The 14008-nt window shown below is 41.7% G+C and overlaps 1 protein-coding gene across 1 annotated transcript in view; it reads right to left on the bottom strand.

Moving 5' to 3' along the window:
- LOC135545484 (proton-coupled amino acid transporter 1-like) overlaps nucleotides 1–14008 on the bottom strand; it is a 74920-nt gene that overhangs the window by 46893 nt on the left and 14019 nt on the right. Inside the window, exons 7-10 of the mRNA XM_064973114.1 lie at nucleotides 13582–13666; nucleotides 6588–6806; nucleotides 3789–3887; nucleotides 3443–3609 (exon numbers count right to left, since the gene is read on the bottom strand). Of these exons, the coding sequence (XP_064829186.1) occupies nucleotides 3443–3609; nucleotides 3789–3887; nucleotides 6588–6806; nucleotides 13582–13666 (570 nt within the window). The remainder of the gene's footprint in view (nucleotides 1–3442; nucleotides 3610–3788; nucleotides 3888–6587; nucleotides 6807–13581; nucleotides 13667–14008) is intronic.

Genomic DNA, 14008 nt, shown 5'->3' with positions numbered 1-14008 from the left:
TAGTCTGATATGAATGAGCCCCTGTATGAGAGTAGTCTGATATGAATGAGCCCCTGTATGTAGTCTGATATGAATGAGCCCCTGTATGAGAGTAGTCTGATATGAATGAGCCCCTGTATGAGAGTAGTCTGATATGAATGAGCCCCTGTATGAGAGTAGTCTGATATGAATGAGCCCCTGTATGAGAGTAGTCTGATATGAATGAGCCCCTGTATGAGAGTAGTCTGATATGAATGAGCCCCTGTATGAGAGTAGTCTGATATGAATGACAGTAGTCTGATATGAATGACAGTAGTCTGATATGAATGAGCCCCTGTAAGACAGTAGTCTGATATGAATGAGCCCCTGTATGAGAGTAGTCTGATATGAATGAGCCCCTGTATGACAGTAATGTAGTCTGATATGACCTGGCTAGATCCAGTTAACATCCAATCAATGCCACTGATTAGTCAGCTCATTGAGGAACAGGGTAGTGATACTCCAGCTCAGACAAACAGGGTACTGATACTCCAGCTCAGACAAACAGGCATGAAAACCATTCAGATGTATGTACGGAACTGCCGTTTGTTGTTTTCCATCGTGACCAAGTTAAAGAGCGTCTCCTACCAGCCTATAGATAGTCAGAACAGAAGGTATCCAGTTTAGATGCCCAGGTGGATGAAACAGACTGACCTATTGGCACAGCTTCATGTCATTTGAGCCAGGTGGTTAGGGGTGTGTGTGTGTGTGTGTAGATTTGTGTGTGTGTGTGTTTATTTATAGGTGTGTGTGTGTGTGCGCGGCCACTATCCTATCCTGTAATGCCGGCCCTACTCACAGCTGAGAGCAGCTCCGAGAGCACAGTGGAATTGGTCGTGAGCCACGCCTCCTCACAGCTTCACTGGTCAACTCTCTTTCATGCTGCCTCCCTCTGACCTGTTCAATCTGTTCCTTCTAGATCTACCCGACTGATCTGTTCCTTCTAGATCTACCCGACTGATCTGTTCCTTCTAGATCTACCCAACTGATCTGTTCCTTCTAGATCTAGAAGTAGTCTGGATTACTTTGATGACACGATTGAGCAAAGAATCAGTCGGCTTTACTGCCTTAAATTGAATTCTCCCTGTGGCTCATGATGTCTGATTCATGGTGTCTTGTAACCTGCCACCATGGATGAACGTGACTGCTGCATCTCCCAGTCATTGTGTCAGTGTCTCCATAGAGACGGATACAGGAGTGGTATTTACAGAACACCTCCCTGTCATTGTGTGTGTCTCCATAGAGACAGATACAGGAGTGGTATTTACAGAACACCTACCAGTCATTGTGTCAGTGTCTCCATAGAGACAGATACAGGAGTGGTATTTACAGAACACCTACCAGTCATTGTGTCAGTGTCTCCATAGAGACAGATACAGGAGTGGTATTTACAGAACACCTCCCAGTCATTGTGTCAGTGTCTCCATAGAGACAGATACAGGAGTGGTATTTACAGAACACCTCCCAGTCATTGTGTCAGTGTCTCCATAGAGACAGATACAGGAGTGGTATTTACAGAACACCTACCAGTCTGTGTCTCCATAGAGACAGATACAGGAGTGGTATTTACAGAACACCTCCCTGTCATTGTGTCTGTGTCTCCATAGAGACAGATACAGGAGTGGTATTTACAGAACACCTCTCAGTCATTGTGTCAGTGTCTCCATAGAGACAGGAGAGTCCACAGGTTTTCGTAGCGGGCCGTGTCAGTAGCACTGTATTGTCCTCAAAGCGAGCAAAGAAGTTGTTTAGTCTGTCTGGGAGCAAGACATCCTGGTCCGCGACAAGGCTGGTTTTCTTTTGTAGTCTGTGATTGACTACAGACCCTGCCACATACCGCTTGTGTCTGAGCCGTTGAATTGCGACTCTACTTTGTCTCTTATAGCCACAGTAAAGAGAGAGAGAGGATCCTATTTTGGTCAAATCTTCAAGACGATGCACATTTCGGGCAATCCAAAAATGACCAAAAGCCTTTCGATGAATATAATTATGACCAGTGTTACACTGTTAAAAAAATACAGCTGCTTTGTGATTCTATACAGCACCATCTCTTCAGTATCTATGTGGTGATTCTATACAGCACCATCTCTTCAGTATCTATGTGGTGATTCTATACAGCACCATCTCTTCAGTATCTATGTGGTGATTCTATACAGCACCATCTCTTCAGTATCTATGTGGTGATTCTATACAGCACCATCTCTTCAGTATCTATGTGGTGATTCTATACAGCACCATCTCTTCAGTATCTATGTGGTGATTCTATACAGCACACCATCTCTTCAGTATCTATGTGATTCAATACAGCACACCATCTCTTCAGTATCTATGTGATTCAATACAGCACACCCCACCTCTTCAAGGAATGTCACCACCCCCTTAATGATTTAGATGCACTATTGTAAAGTGGCTGTTCCACTGGATCTCTTCAGTATCTATGTGATTCAATACAGCACACCATCTCTTCAGTATCTATGTGATTCAATACAGCACACCATCTCTTCAGTATCTATGTGATTCAATACAGCACACCATCTCTTCAGTATCTATGTGATTCAATACAGCACACCATCTCTTCAGTATCTATGTGATTCAATACAGCACACCATCTCTTCAGTATCTATGTGATTCAATACAGCACACCATCTCTTCAGTATCTATGTGGTGATTCTATACAGCACCATCTCATCAGTATCTATGTGGTGATTCTATACAGCACCATCTCTTCAGTATCTATGTGATTCTATACAGCACCATCTCTTCAGTATCTATGTGATTCTATACAGCACCATCTCTTCAGTATCTATGTGATTCAATACAGCACACCATCTCTTCAGTATCTATGTGATTCAATACAGCACACCATCTCTTCAGTATCTATGTGATTCAATACAGCACACCATCTCTTCAGTATCTATGTGATTCAATACAGCACACCATCTCTTCAGTATCTATGTGATTCTATACAGCACCATCTCTTCAGTATCTATGTGATTCTATACAGCACCATCTCTTCAGTATCTATGTGATTCTATACAGCACCATCTCATCAGTATCTATGTGATTCTATACAGCACCATCTCTTCAGTATCTATGTGATTCTATACAGCACCATCTCTTCAGTATCTATGTGATTCTATACAGCACCATCTCTTCAGTATCTATGTGATTCTATACAGCACCATCTCTTCAGTATCTATGTGATTCTATACAGCACCATCTCTTCAGTATCTATGTGATTCTATACAGCACCATCTCTTCAGTATCTATGTGATTCTATACAGCACCATCTCATCAGTATCTATGTGATTCTATACAGCACCATCTCTTCAGTATCTATGTGATTCTATACAGCACCATCTCTTCAGTATCTATGTGATTCTATACAGCACCATCTCTTCAGGACATTGTAAGCAGAGCTCACCAGCAGTTGGGTAAGTTAAGGGTGACACTTCCCCCTATGGCCTCTCCAAAGGTGATGTACCCTATGGTCCCCAAGCTGATATAGAGGAAGGTGACGATGCCCATACCCAGACATAGAACCATATTGAAACTCTGAGGCTTCTGCATCTTGTTCTCCAGGGGCAGGACCTGAGACATGGAGAGGAACAACGTTAGGTGACACTTCACCTGAAGTTGCCATTATACCAATGAAACTACACCTTACTAACTGTAGTGACGTTGTAATACCATGAAATTACGTCAGTATTAACATGGTAATAATGTTTTTTTTTTGCAGCATATGTTCAACATGAACAGTAATACGTTACCACTCCTATCCCCTCGAAAGCAAAGATGGCCGTTCCAAAGAAGAGAGGGTAGTCTTTGGCATGACCCACCTTGGGCAGGTTGATGTGATTTGGGATGTTCTGGAAATCAAAACAGGAAAAAACAAACAAAAAAAAAAAAAAAAAAAAAAAAAAAAAAATCGGTTGAATATCACATTAAGTCCAGTAAGGTCATTAAATAACAATGCACAGCAGTTAACATTATAGGATGTTTGAGACTTGGCATAGATTCTACTTGTGTCTGGAGCTCTATTGGAGGGATATGACATCGTTCTTCCACCACAAACTCCATCAGAAGCACACAGCCAATCAGCCGCCCCAATGGTCAGGGTCCCCCTGGAGGGAGGACTCTTTTTCTAGCCATGGTAGCCAAAGATAATGGGCTAACAGGCCATTTTTTATACACGACGCTAAGCATGATGGGATGTTAACTGCATAATTAACTCAGAAACCACATCTGGGTGGCAGCACCTGCGTTCAGTATACTTTGTGTCCTTCATTTACTCAAGCAGTTTCTTTTATTGACGCAGGTACCTGTATTTTGATCTATTATACATCTGTTTGGGATAGTGATCATTTGAAGTGGCTCCATTTGCCCCCAGAATGCATTTGTTCACCATTCTGAATGTATTAAGTAGAGATGGGCAACTTTGATGGAGGTGGGGGCCACAAAACCAATCAGAACTCATGATGAAGGGCCACAGGGGTTCATGGGTCTGCACCCACATCGATGCCCACAGAGTCAGAGCTGGCTCTAGCCTATTTGTTTGTTTTAAAGAAACACATTTGCTGCAATTATACACATCTGGAGCAGAGATAACATTTAGCCATGGAGCAGAGAGAACATTTAGCCATGGAGCAGAGAGAACATTTAGCCATGGAGCAGAGAGAACAATGTACAGTTATTAACATGATATCTGATGATCAATGGGGGCCCCCCAGTCAGTAATTTGACCAGGATTATTTTATAAGTTAAGATAGCTGGCAGCTAGACTCACTATAAAATGTTAGCCGCCATTGACTAACTGAGTAACTGTCAGTGACTGGCATAAAAAGAGAACTGCTGATGTACAACCAAATTTCGAAAATTGCACCTTGGGTATTCTACTATTGTAACTCTCACCAGTAAATTAAAACCATGACAGAGTTCCTAGTTCCTAGTTGCCCTGGTCTAAATTGAATTGGACCCTCCCCCCCCACCACCACCCCACCCTCCGGTCTCGGTCTCGAACAAAACACTGCCTGTCTCTAGTCATTGGCTCTTCATCCATAACAACCACAACCCAATCAGTGGAGAAATAGGGGTGGCGGGGCTGGATGCTATAGAATGCCTACATTAGAATGATATCATATTGTTGGAACATTTCATTATATACATAACAGGCAGTGGATTTAGATGGCTACTACAGTTATGAATGGATGTTTTGTTATGAACGGATAACATTGTTAAGAATGGATGTTTTGTTTATAAGAATGGATAACATTGTTAAGAATGGATGTTTTGTTAAGAACGGATAACATTGTTAAGAATGGATGTTTTGTTAAGAACGGATAACATTGTTAAGAATGGATGTTTTGTTTATAAGAATGGATAACATTGTTAAGAATGGATGTTTTGTTAAGAACGGATAACATTTTTAAGAACGGATAACATTGTTAAGAACGGATGTTTTGTTAAGAACGGATAACATTGTTAAGAACGGATGTTTTTGGAGTTTTGCATCGAGTAAGTTATGTATTTACTGTAATTCAGCTTTTAAGTGCCAACGTCATGAATAAACCAACTAAAGCTGAGACTGAGTGTCGGCCCAGTGTGTTACAGGCTTTTACATTCATTTTCAAGGTTAACACATTGGTGTCACCTCGTTAGTCAGAAGGTGTTGTACCTGTGTCTGGCCCAGGGTATATGTAAGAGTGTCTGGCCCAGGGTATATGTAAGAGTGTCTGGCCCAGGGGATATTTACTAGTGTCTGGCCCAGGGGATATTTACTAGTGTCTGGCCCAGGGGATATTTACTAGTGTCTGGCCCAGGGGATATTTACTAGTGTCTGGCCCAGAGGGTTAACACCTTTAGTTGGCTCTCCCCATTTTGATTTCTAACAAACAAAAGCAAAATCTGATTTTCCCCTGTTCTGCTCCACTTTGTGGTCTCCTTCCTGTCGAAGTTTGGTGTTGTTTTTTTTTTAAATTGTGTTTGCCTCTTCTTGGGCAAATTCTTACTGGGTGCTCATGGTGGGTGTCTTTTAGGTCCCAGTTGTTGCAAGTCAACTTTCAGTAGACAACTTAATGAGTGTTTTTCAGAACCCCTCCTAAAACCCCACCAGTTTCGTTTTGGTTGTTGTTAGTGATTCTTCGTTAGTTCCCCCTTCTGTTTGACAACATTTTGGGGGGGGGGGGGGGTTTCTTGCTAGGGAATCTAACACGTGTCATGGGACTGGAGTGTATTCATTAGTGCACACTGTAGCAAACTGTACGAAAATGTTTTGCAACAGAAAACGTTTCGCAATGAAAAGTTGCGTTTCTTATTCGGACAAGTTCATGTTAGTCTCTCCCCCCAAAAGACAGTCCTGCAGTACAGTACCTACCATGAAGCAGAAGATGCAGTCCTGCAGTACCTACCATGAAGCAGAAAATGCAGTCCTGCAGTACCTACCATGAAGCAGATGAAAGTCCTGCAGTACCTACCGTGAAGCAGAAGACAGTCCTGCAGTACCTACCGTGAAGCAGAAGACAGTCCTGCAGTACCTACCGTGAAGCAGAAGACAGTCCTGCAGTACCTACCGTGAAGCAGAAGAAGTAGATGAGGACCAGACTAGTACACATGGCCAGGTTGGCTGCCAGAGAGAGTGGGGCCAGATACTTCAGGTTTGGGGTGAACACCAGGAGTATAATGGCTGGCAGGAAACACAACATGTAGAGACGGGAGTCAAAGCTGGGGACGGTCACAGCCGTCTGGTTTCTGTGGCAGTTCATGGTTGTCCCGTTAGAAGCCTCCACCACCTGAAGGAACAATGCCAAAGTATAGTGAACACATAGTAGGGTATCCTTCTCTCACGTCATGCCATCCTAAACTGTACTCTGCTGGATCTGGTATTTTCTTCATATTGCCCTTTCCAGCAAAGTGCAAGCAACTGATGGCTTTGGATGTCTGAACTTTAAATGTTATGAATCATTAGTTATAATAGAGACCTGGGGGGTGCCATAGCCGAGAGACTACACCAGAGGCTAATGGTTATCTGTAGGAGGAAGGTATATGGTGGTTGCAATTAAGCTTGGAATGTACTGACAGTAGGGAAAGCGATCAGGTGGCAGGCTTTGATAAGGCGGAGAGAGAGTCATGGATTAGTGATGAAGGGGGTGGAGGTCAGGTCACATTAAGGGTGAAGGAAACTGTTATTGTCCGTATCACTTAGTTTCCTGCCTAGCAATAAAGATCATGTTTAGCGAGAAGGAGGAGACTTCACCCAAAGAGGGGTACAAATACCACCACTATTTTAAACATGTTTTTGTCGCTTCAACAGTTTGATCATTTGGGAAGAATAAACGTGGTGTAAGCTTTCACAGTGCCTGTTGAGTTCTTACTCTAATAATTAGAACCTAATGGTTGGCGTTGTCGGCACACACCTTACCGGTTATGAGATCATCAGTGGTCATGTCTTCCATTTCCTAATAATTGCTCCCACAGTTGATTTCTTCAAACCAAGCTGCTTACCTATTGCAGATTCATGCAGAATCATGGGGGAAAGAGACCAGTGAATTGTGGGACTCATGGCGAGAATAAGTCACCGTGTCTAAGGGTAGTACACGCTAAATCAAAAATACATAAAAGGATGGGGTGGATTAAAACATGAAGTGGAGTATGGACCGTGGATTCACCATTATCTTCTTTGGTTTATAATTAATACTTCTGGATTGCTGATTAAGATGTAGCATAGTGAATGCTAATGAAATGTACACTTTGTTTTCCAGAAGAGGGGGGTTTTCATTATCTCTCGCTGGAATGTTCCCAGAGACTGGTGTTGGGGAGAGCAGTTAGTGATATTCAGCAGTTTTAAGTGTAAAAGGGTCTGAATTAGAAACGGAGTTCCCAGATAAGGCCTGTTCATGTGTTTTTGACACACACACACACACACACACACACACACACACACACACACACGGTTATGAGTATGTGTTATTGGTGTTGATACTGTGGGATTTATTTTGTGTGGGGTCTTATCAACTTGGTTTTAAATTGGGTATGCAATTACTTTACGAGATACCATTATTCCCTTATAGAGTTATCAAGAGTTGTAATTCTGAGTTGATTGGTTATTCGAATGTGTTTACTTTTGATGGAACATGTTTTTGAATCACGATGTGAACCATGTGTTCGAAGGGGAAATAGTTCCCAGGGGCCCTGGGCTTTGGGTAAAATACACAAATGTATTTTGTTCAGTCTGCAGAAGGAAAAATATGTTAATAATGGGTTGACAGTTACTCCAAATGGACTGTGAATGTGTGAATTGATGATTTCATTTTTTTGTGTCTTTGTATCGATACAAATTACACCAGATTGGGTCTACTGTATTGTTGGGTTAGGGTGCTAATTCTCTGATCTGGTAACTCTTCAGAGAGGTCAGCAGTAGAATAAGGGATTATGAACTAACTTTGACAATGGTTGTTTCTACAGTAACAGCATGTTGTTATGCTCTGACATTTGTCGTAGAGATAATGTTATTTAAGAAAATTGGGAATGTAATAATTTGTCATACAGTCTGGATTTCATGAATCCGAAATGAATTGAACTGTATTTTTGATCTGTCCTCTCAAGGTCATCATAGAAGGTGATGTTCGATGGGGTCTTAATGCATGTAGGAATAATGACCACAAACAGTGTGTGTGAAACTCAAACCCCTCCCTCACCGGCTGAAGAAAGAGCAACGAAGGCGTTCAATGTGACAGTGACTTTTAACACTCCAATCTGAGTCCGAGCCATTAACCTGGGTACGGGCAGCAGGAGTGTGCCATGAGTCCGGAGACCGCGCATATGGAGTGAGCATGGAGAGAGATTACATTCAAACTTCTATCATGCTCCTGGTGTACTGCTGAGAGAAATGGACCAGACAGAATGGTGGTAGCGGCTCAGGTGAGAGGCTTGTGTATGTGGGGAAAAAACGTATTACTTTATATTGAAATCGGGACATTACCAAGGACCATCAAAAGTGACAGACAAGAGTTACATATGTGCCGTTGGGAAGGAGGAAACGCCCGGGAGGAGAGGGGGTGGGATTGAAGAAGGCCTACACACTGCAAACAATTTAGACAAAGAATACATTGAGATACCGATCTTTCATTACCATGCCTCTCACAACAGGAAAACAGGGACAAAAGGGGGGTTGTAATGAGAATAGTCATTACCGGCAATTAAAGGCCCCCGTTTATAAATGTACATTCTAACCGTGATGATGTGTGCCAGGTTGAGAAGCTCAAATTCGCGTGATAAGACTCAAAGTAGAACACTAAGAACTGTTATTCTAAATTTGAGTTGGATAATTTATAAAATGATTTAGTTATGATTCAGCTACAGCGAGAGAGAGTTGCTCTCAAACTGTGAAGGGTGGGTGTATTGCTCAAATGTATTATGCCTAGGGAGGGCTCTAGAAACCTTATCTTTAAGCGTCCTTAGACAGGGAGGTTATTAGAGAACTCACTGGATGATAGCTAGGTTCAAACATCATTTTGGTTTTTTTTACCGTGTCATCAGAATTGTAATGTTAAATCGCAACAATACGTATAGATGGCTGGAGGATACGGTACAATGAATTGCATACAAGGCTCATAGTCTGTGTCATGCGTTATTAACACCCAAGGATGAAAATGGAAGGAGCCGGGCATCACAAGGGCACGGAACATAAACTGGGGAAAGAACTGTCCATCTGTTTAAGTCGCATCAAAGGTGCTGTAAAATTAATTTATTTTTTTTCCCCTCTTTCCTTTTCAAGTCAATATGTTTTTAGGTTTCGTGGAATCATTGTTCCTGAGGAAGGACAGATTTATATAACCTAAATTAATTTAAGAATGTTTTAGTATGTTTATAACTGTAGAAGTGCATTAGGAGTAGTGACTAGTGTGTTATGGGTTAGATGGAATGCTATATGTGCACATGTATCTGTAGCAGGAGGCGAGGTTCACATGAGGCCTGTGGTTGAGACAGAAGGTTAACACAAGGTTGTTAAGGGAGATGGAATGTGATTGGGGTGGAGATCAGTGGAGGCTCATTAAGGAAGGTTGTTAAGGGAGATGGAATGTGACTGGGGTGGAGATCAGTGGAGGCTCATTAAGGAAGGTTGTTATGGGAGATGGAATGTGATTGGGGTGGAGATCAGTGGAGGCTCATTAAGGAAGGTTGTTATGGGAGATGGAATGTGGCTGGGGTGGAGATCAGTGGAGGCTCATTAAGGAAGGTTGTTAAGGGAGATGGAATGTGACTGGGTGGAGATCAGTGGAGGCTCATTAAGGAAGGTTGTTAAGGGAGATGGAATGTGACTGGGTGGAGATCAGTGGAGGCTCATTAAGGAAGGTTGTTATGGGAGATGGAATGTGACTGGGGTGGAGATCAGTGGAGGCTCATTAAGGAAGGTTGTTAACCTCTTGATGCTATGGGGCGCTATTTCATTTTTGGATGAAAAATTCCCGTTTTAAACAAGATATTTTGTCACAAAAAGATGCTCAACTATGCATATAATTGATAGCTTTGGAAAGAAAACACTCTGACGTGTCCAGAACCACCAAGATATTTTCTGTGCGTGCCCTAGAATGTGAGCTTCAGGCAAAACCAAGATGAGACGGCATCCAGGAAATGAGCAGGATTTTTGAGGCTCTGTTTTCCATTGTCTCCTTATATGGCTGTGAATGCGAGAGGAGTGAGTCAACCCTTTCTGTCGTTTCCCCAAGGTGTCTGCAGCATTGTGACGTATTTGTAGGCAGATCATTGGAAGATTGACCATAAGAGACCACATTTACCAGGTGTCCGCCCGGTGTCCTGCGCCGAAATTGGTGCGCAAAAGTCAGCTGCCAGTATTTTTCCATGGGATTCAGAGAGGAAAGCAAGCTTCCACGAACTGCATATCAATGAAGAGATATGTGAAAAAACACCTTGAGGATTGATTCCAAACAACGTTTGCCATGTTTCGGTCGATATTATGTAGTTAATTCGGAAAAAGTTTGACGTTGTAGGTGACTGAATTTTCGGTTCGTTTCGGTAGCCAGACGCAATGTAGAAAACGGAGACGATTTCTCCAACACACAGACGCTTTCAGGAAAAACTGCGCATTTGGTATGTAACTGAGAGTCTCCTCATTGAAAACATCAGAAGCTCTTCAAAGGTAAATGATTTTATTTATTTGGTTATCTGGTTTTTGTGAAAATGTTGCGTGCTAAATGCTACTCAAAATGCTATGCTAGCTTTGCATACTCTTACACAAATTAGTCAATTTCTATGGTTCAAAAGCATATTTTGAAAATCTGAGATGACAGTGTTGTTAAGAAAAGGCTAAGCTTGAGAGCAGACACATTATTTTCATTTTATTTGCGATTTTCAGAAATCGTTAACGTTGCGTTATGCTAATGAGCCTGAGGCTTTAGTCACGATCCCGGATCCGGGATGGGGAGTTCCAAGAATTAAGGGAGATGGAATGTGACTGGGGTGGAGATCAGTGGAGGCTCATTAAGGAAGGTTGTTAAGGGAGATGGAATGTGACTGGGGTGGAGATCAGTGGAGGCTCATTAATGAAGGTTGTTATGGGAGATGGAATGTGACTGGGGTGGAGATCAGTGGAGGCTCATTAAGGAAGGTTGTTAAGGGAGATGGAATGTGACTGGGGTGGAGATCAGTGGAGGCTCATTAAGGAAGGTTGTTATGGGAGATGGAATGTGACTGGGGTGGAGATCAGTGGAGGCTCATTAAGGAAGGTTGTTAAGGGAGATGGAATGTGACTGGGGTGGAGATCAGTGGAGGTTCATTAAGGAAGGTTGTGGTGATAGTCTCTGAGAATGATACCACTCTGTGTACAGTTGAAGTTGGAAGTTTACATACACCTTAGCCAAATACATTTAAACTCAGTTTCACAATTCCTGATATTTAATCCGAGTAAAAATTTGCTGTGTTAGGTAAATTAGGATCACCAATTTATTGTTACTGGAGAACTGTCCTCCGGTCTCTCTACGAACTAACTGTGCAAAATATAGGGTCTATTAGGAGTTCAATTGAACGTTAACACAGACCCAGATCATGGTGAGAGTAGAAGAGATAGTGTCTGAAATGCCATCACTATTGTCAACTTTCAAGAAATTTTGACAAGTAGTGAAAGTTTTGTAGTGCAGAAAAGATACACAGCTTCCAGTTGGTCGACACACAGATTGTAACTGAGAGAACCTCCATTCTGAATGCCTTGAACAAGCATTTTTTAGATGCAGGCAGTTTACTTGAAAAGGTCAAAGGTATAATTGAGCCCCTATGACTGTACCTGACACCCCTGTGCACTCCTTCACCAGGTTCTCCTTTTCATCCTTCTCCGTTTCAGAAGTGTGTAAAGCCCTGAAAGAAATTGATTTTAAAAAAAAAAAAATCCCCTGGCCCTGATGAACTAGACCCCCGCCTCCTACACCTAGCCATCATTGCTCCCCCTTAACATGTATTTTTAACCTCACGCCTGATGTTAAGGAAAACCTCAAGTTATGGAAATCTGCTTTTGTACTGCCTCTCCTGAAAGGTGGAGATCCCTCGCTACTTGACAACTATCGACCCATATCAAAATTGTCTGTACTGTCAAAGGTACTGGAGTCCTTAGTTAGTAGGCAGCTACAAACCTACTTCCAAGAAAACAACATCTTAAATGGAATTCAATCAGGTTTTTAGGTCTGGAAACAGCACTGTTTCAGCAACATTGAAGGTTTTAAATGACATCCACTATGCTCTTGATAAGAAGTGACATTGTGCGTCTGTTTTTGTTGATTTGTCAAAGGATTTTGCCACCGTGGACCATGCTGTGTTAGTGCAAATGTTAAAATGTTGTGTAATTACTGGTCATGCTCTAGATTGGTTTATAAGTTACCTATCAAATCTTACACAATATGTAATGGCGGATGGTTTTAAATCTGAGTCCATAGAGGTATGCTCAGGTGTTCCGCCAGGTTCTATTTTGGGCCCACTGTTGTTCATTTTGCATATCAACAACATTGGGGATCTTAGATGTTGGAACAGTAGATGTTAATTTTTATGCAGATTATACAGTTCTTTATTCAAGTGTTAGTAGTTTATCTTTAGCATTAGAAAATGCCCAACGAGCATTTAACATCATACAATAGAATCTGTATGAATTAAAGCTGATTCTAAATTTGGGTAAAACAAAATGCATGGTATTGTTGGTATTTGTATTGTTTTTAGGCCAGCTGTTTTTAGTCAAGATGTTTGTGTTTTTAATTGGAATATGTATATGTTGTACTGTATGTGTGTTTATAGTTTTGTTTAATGTTGTGTTCGTGTATGTAAGTTGTTTTGTCTGTGCTGCTATTGGACCAGGTCTCTCTTGGAAAAGAGATATTATCTCAATGAGAAAAAACCTGTATAAATAAAGGTAAAATTAAATTTAAAAAAAATAACATCCAAACTGCTGGTATCTTGTTGACTCCAGTGATGATAACATCCAAACTGCTGGTCCTGCTCAGGAAGAAGTAAACACCACCACCTGGTGGTGTGAAACAGTACTAGTCAACTTGACAACATGTCCCCTACCTGTTTGACGTTGTCACTGAGGAAGACGAAGTAGACACAGCAGAAACCCAGCTGGGTGATGATCAGAAACACGTTGACTATCCGCCTGAAGGAAAACAGGGACAAGGACACAAATAAACATGGTTTCTAAACATTAGAGGGGACTGAAAACACCAGATATTAAACCAAACCCTTACTGAATAAGGTGAAAACACAAGCCATAATATAGAAGACTAGAGGGAGTTCAACTTGTTATTACAGAATACATTTCATGTGATTCATAACCTTCCTGTAGACACATTCTACAGTAACTACTGTACCCATTCTACTGTAACTACTGTACACATTCTACTGTAGACCCATTCTACTGTAGACCCATTCTACTGTAACCCATTCTACTGTAACTACTGTAGACCCATTCTACTGTAGACCCATTCTACTGTAACTA

Source organism: Oncorhynchus masou, chromosome 9, assembly GCF_036934945.1.
Source record: "Oncorhynchus masou masou isolate Uvic2021 chromosome 9, UVic_Omas_1.1, whole genome shotgun sequence".
NCBI lineage: Eukaryota > Metazoa > Chordata > Actinopteri > Salmoniformes > Salmonidae > Oncorhynchus > Oncorhynchus masou.
The sequence above is the reverse complement of the archived record's forward strand: the minus strand, read 5'-3'. Positions and strand labels throughout refer to the sequence as shown.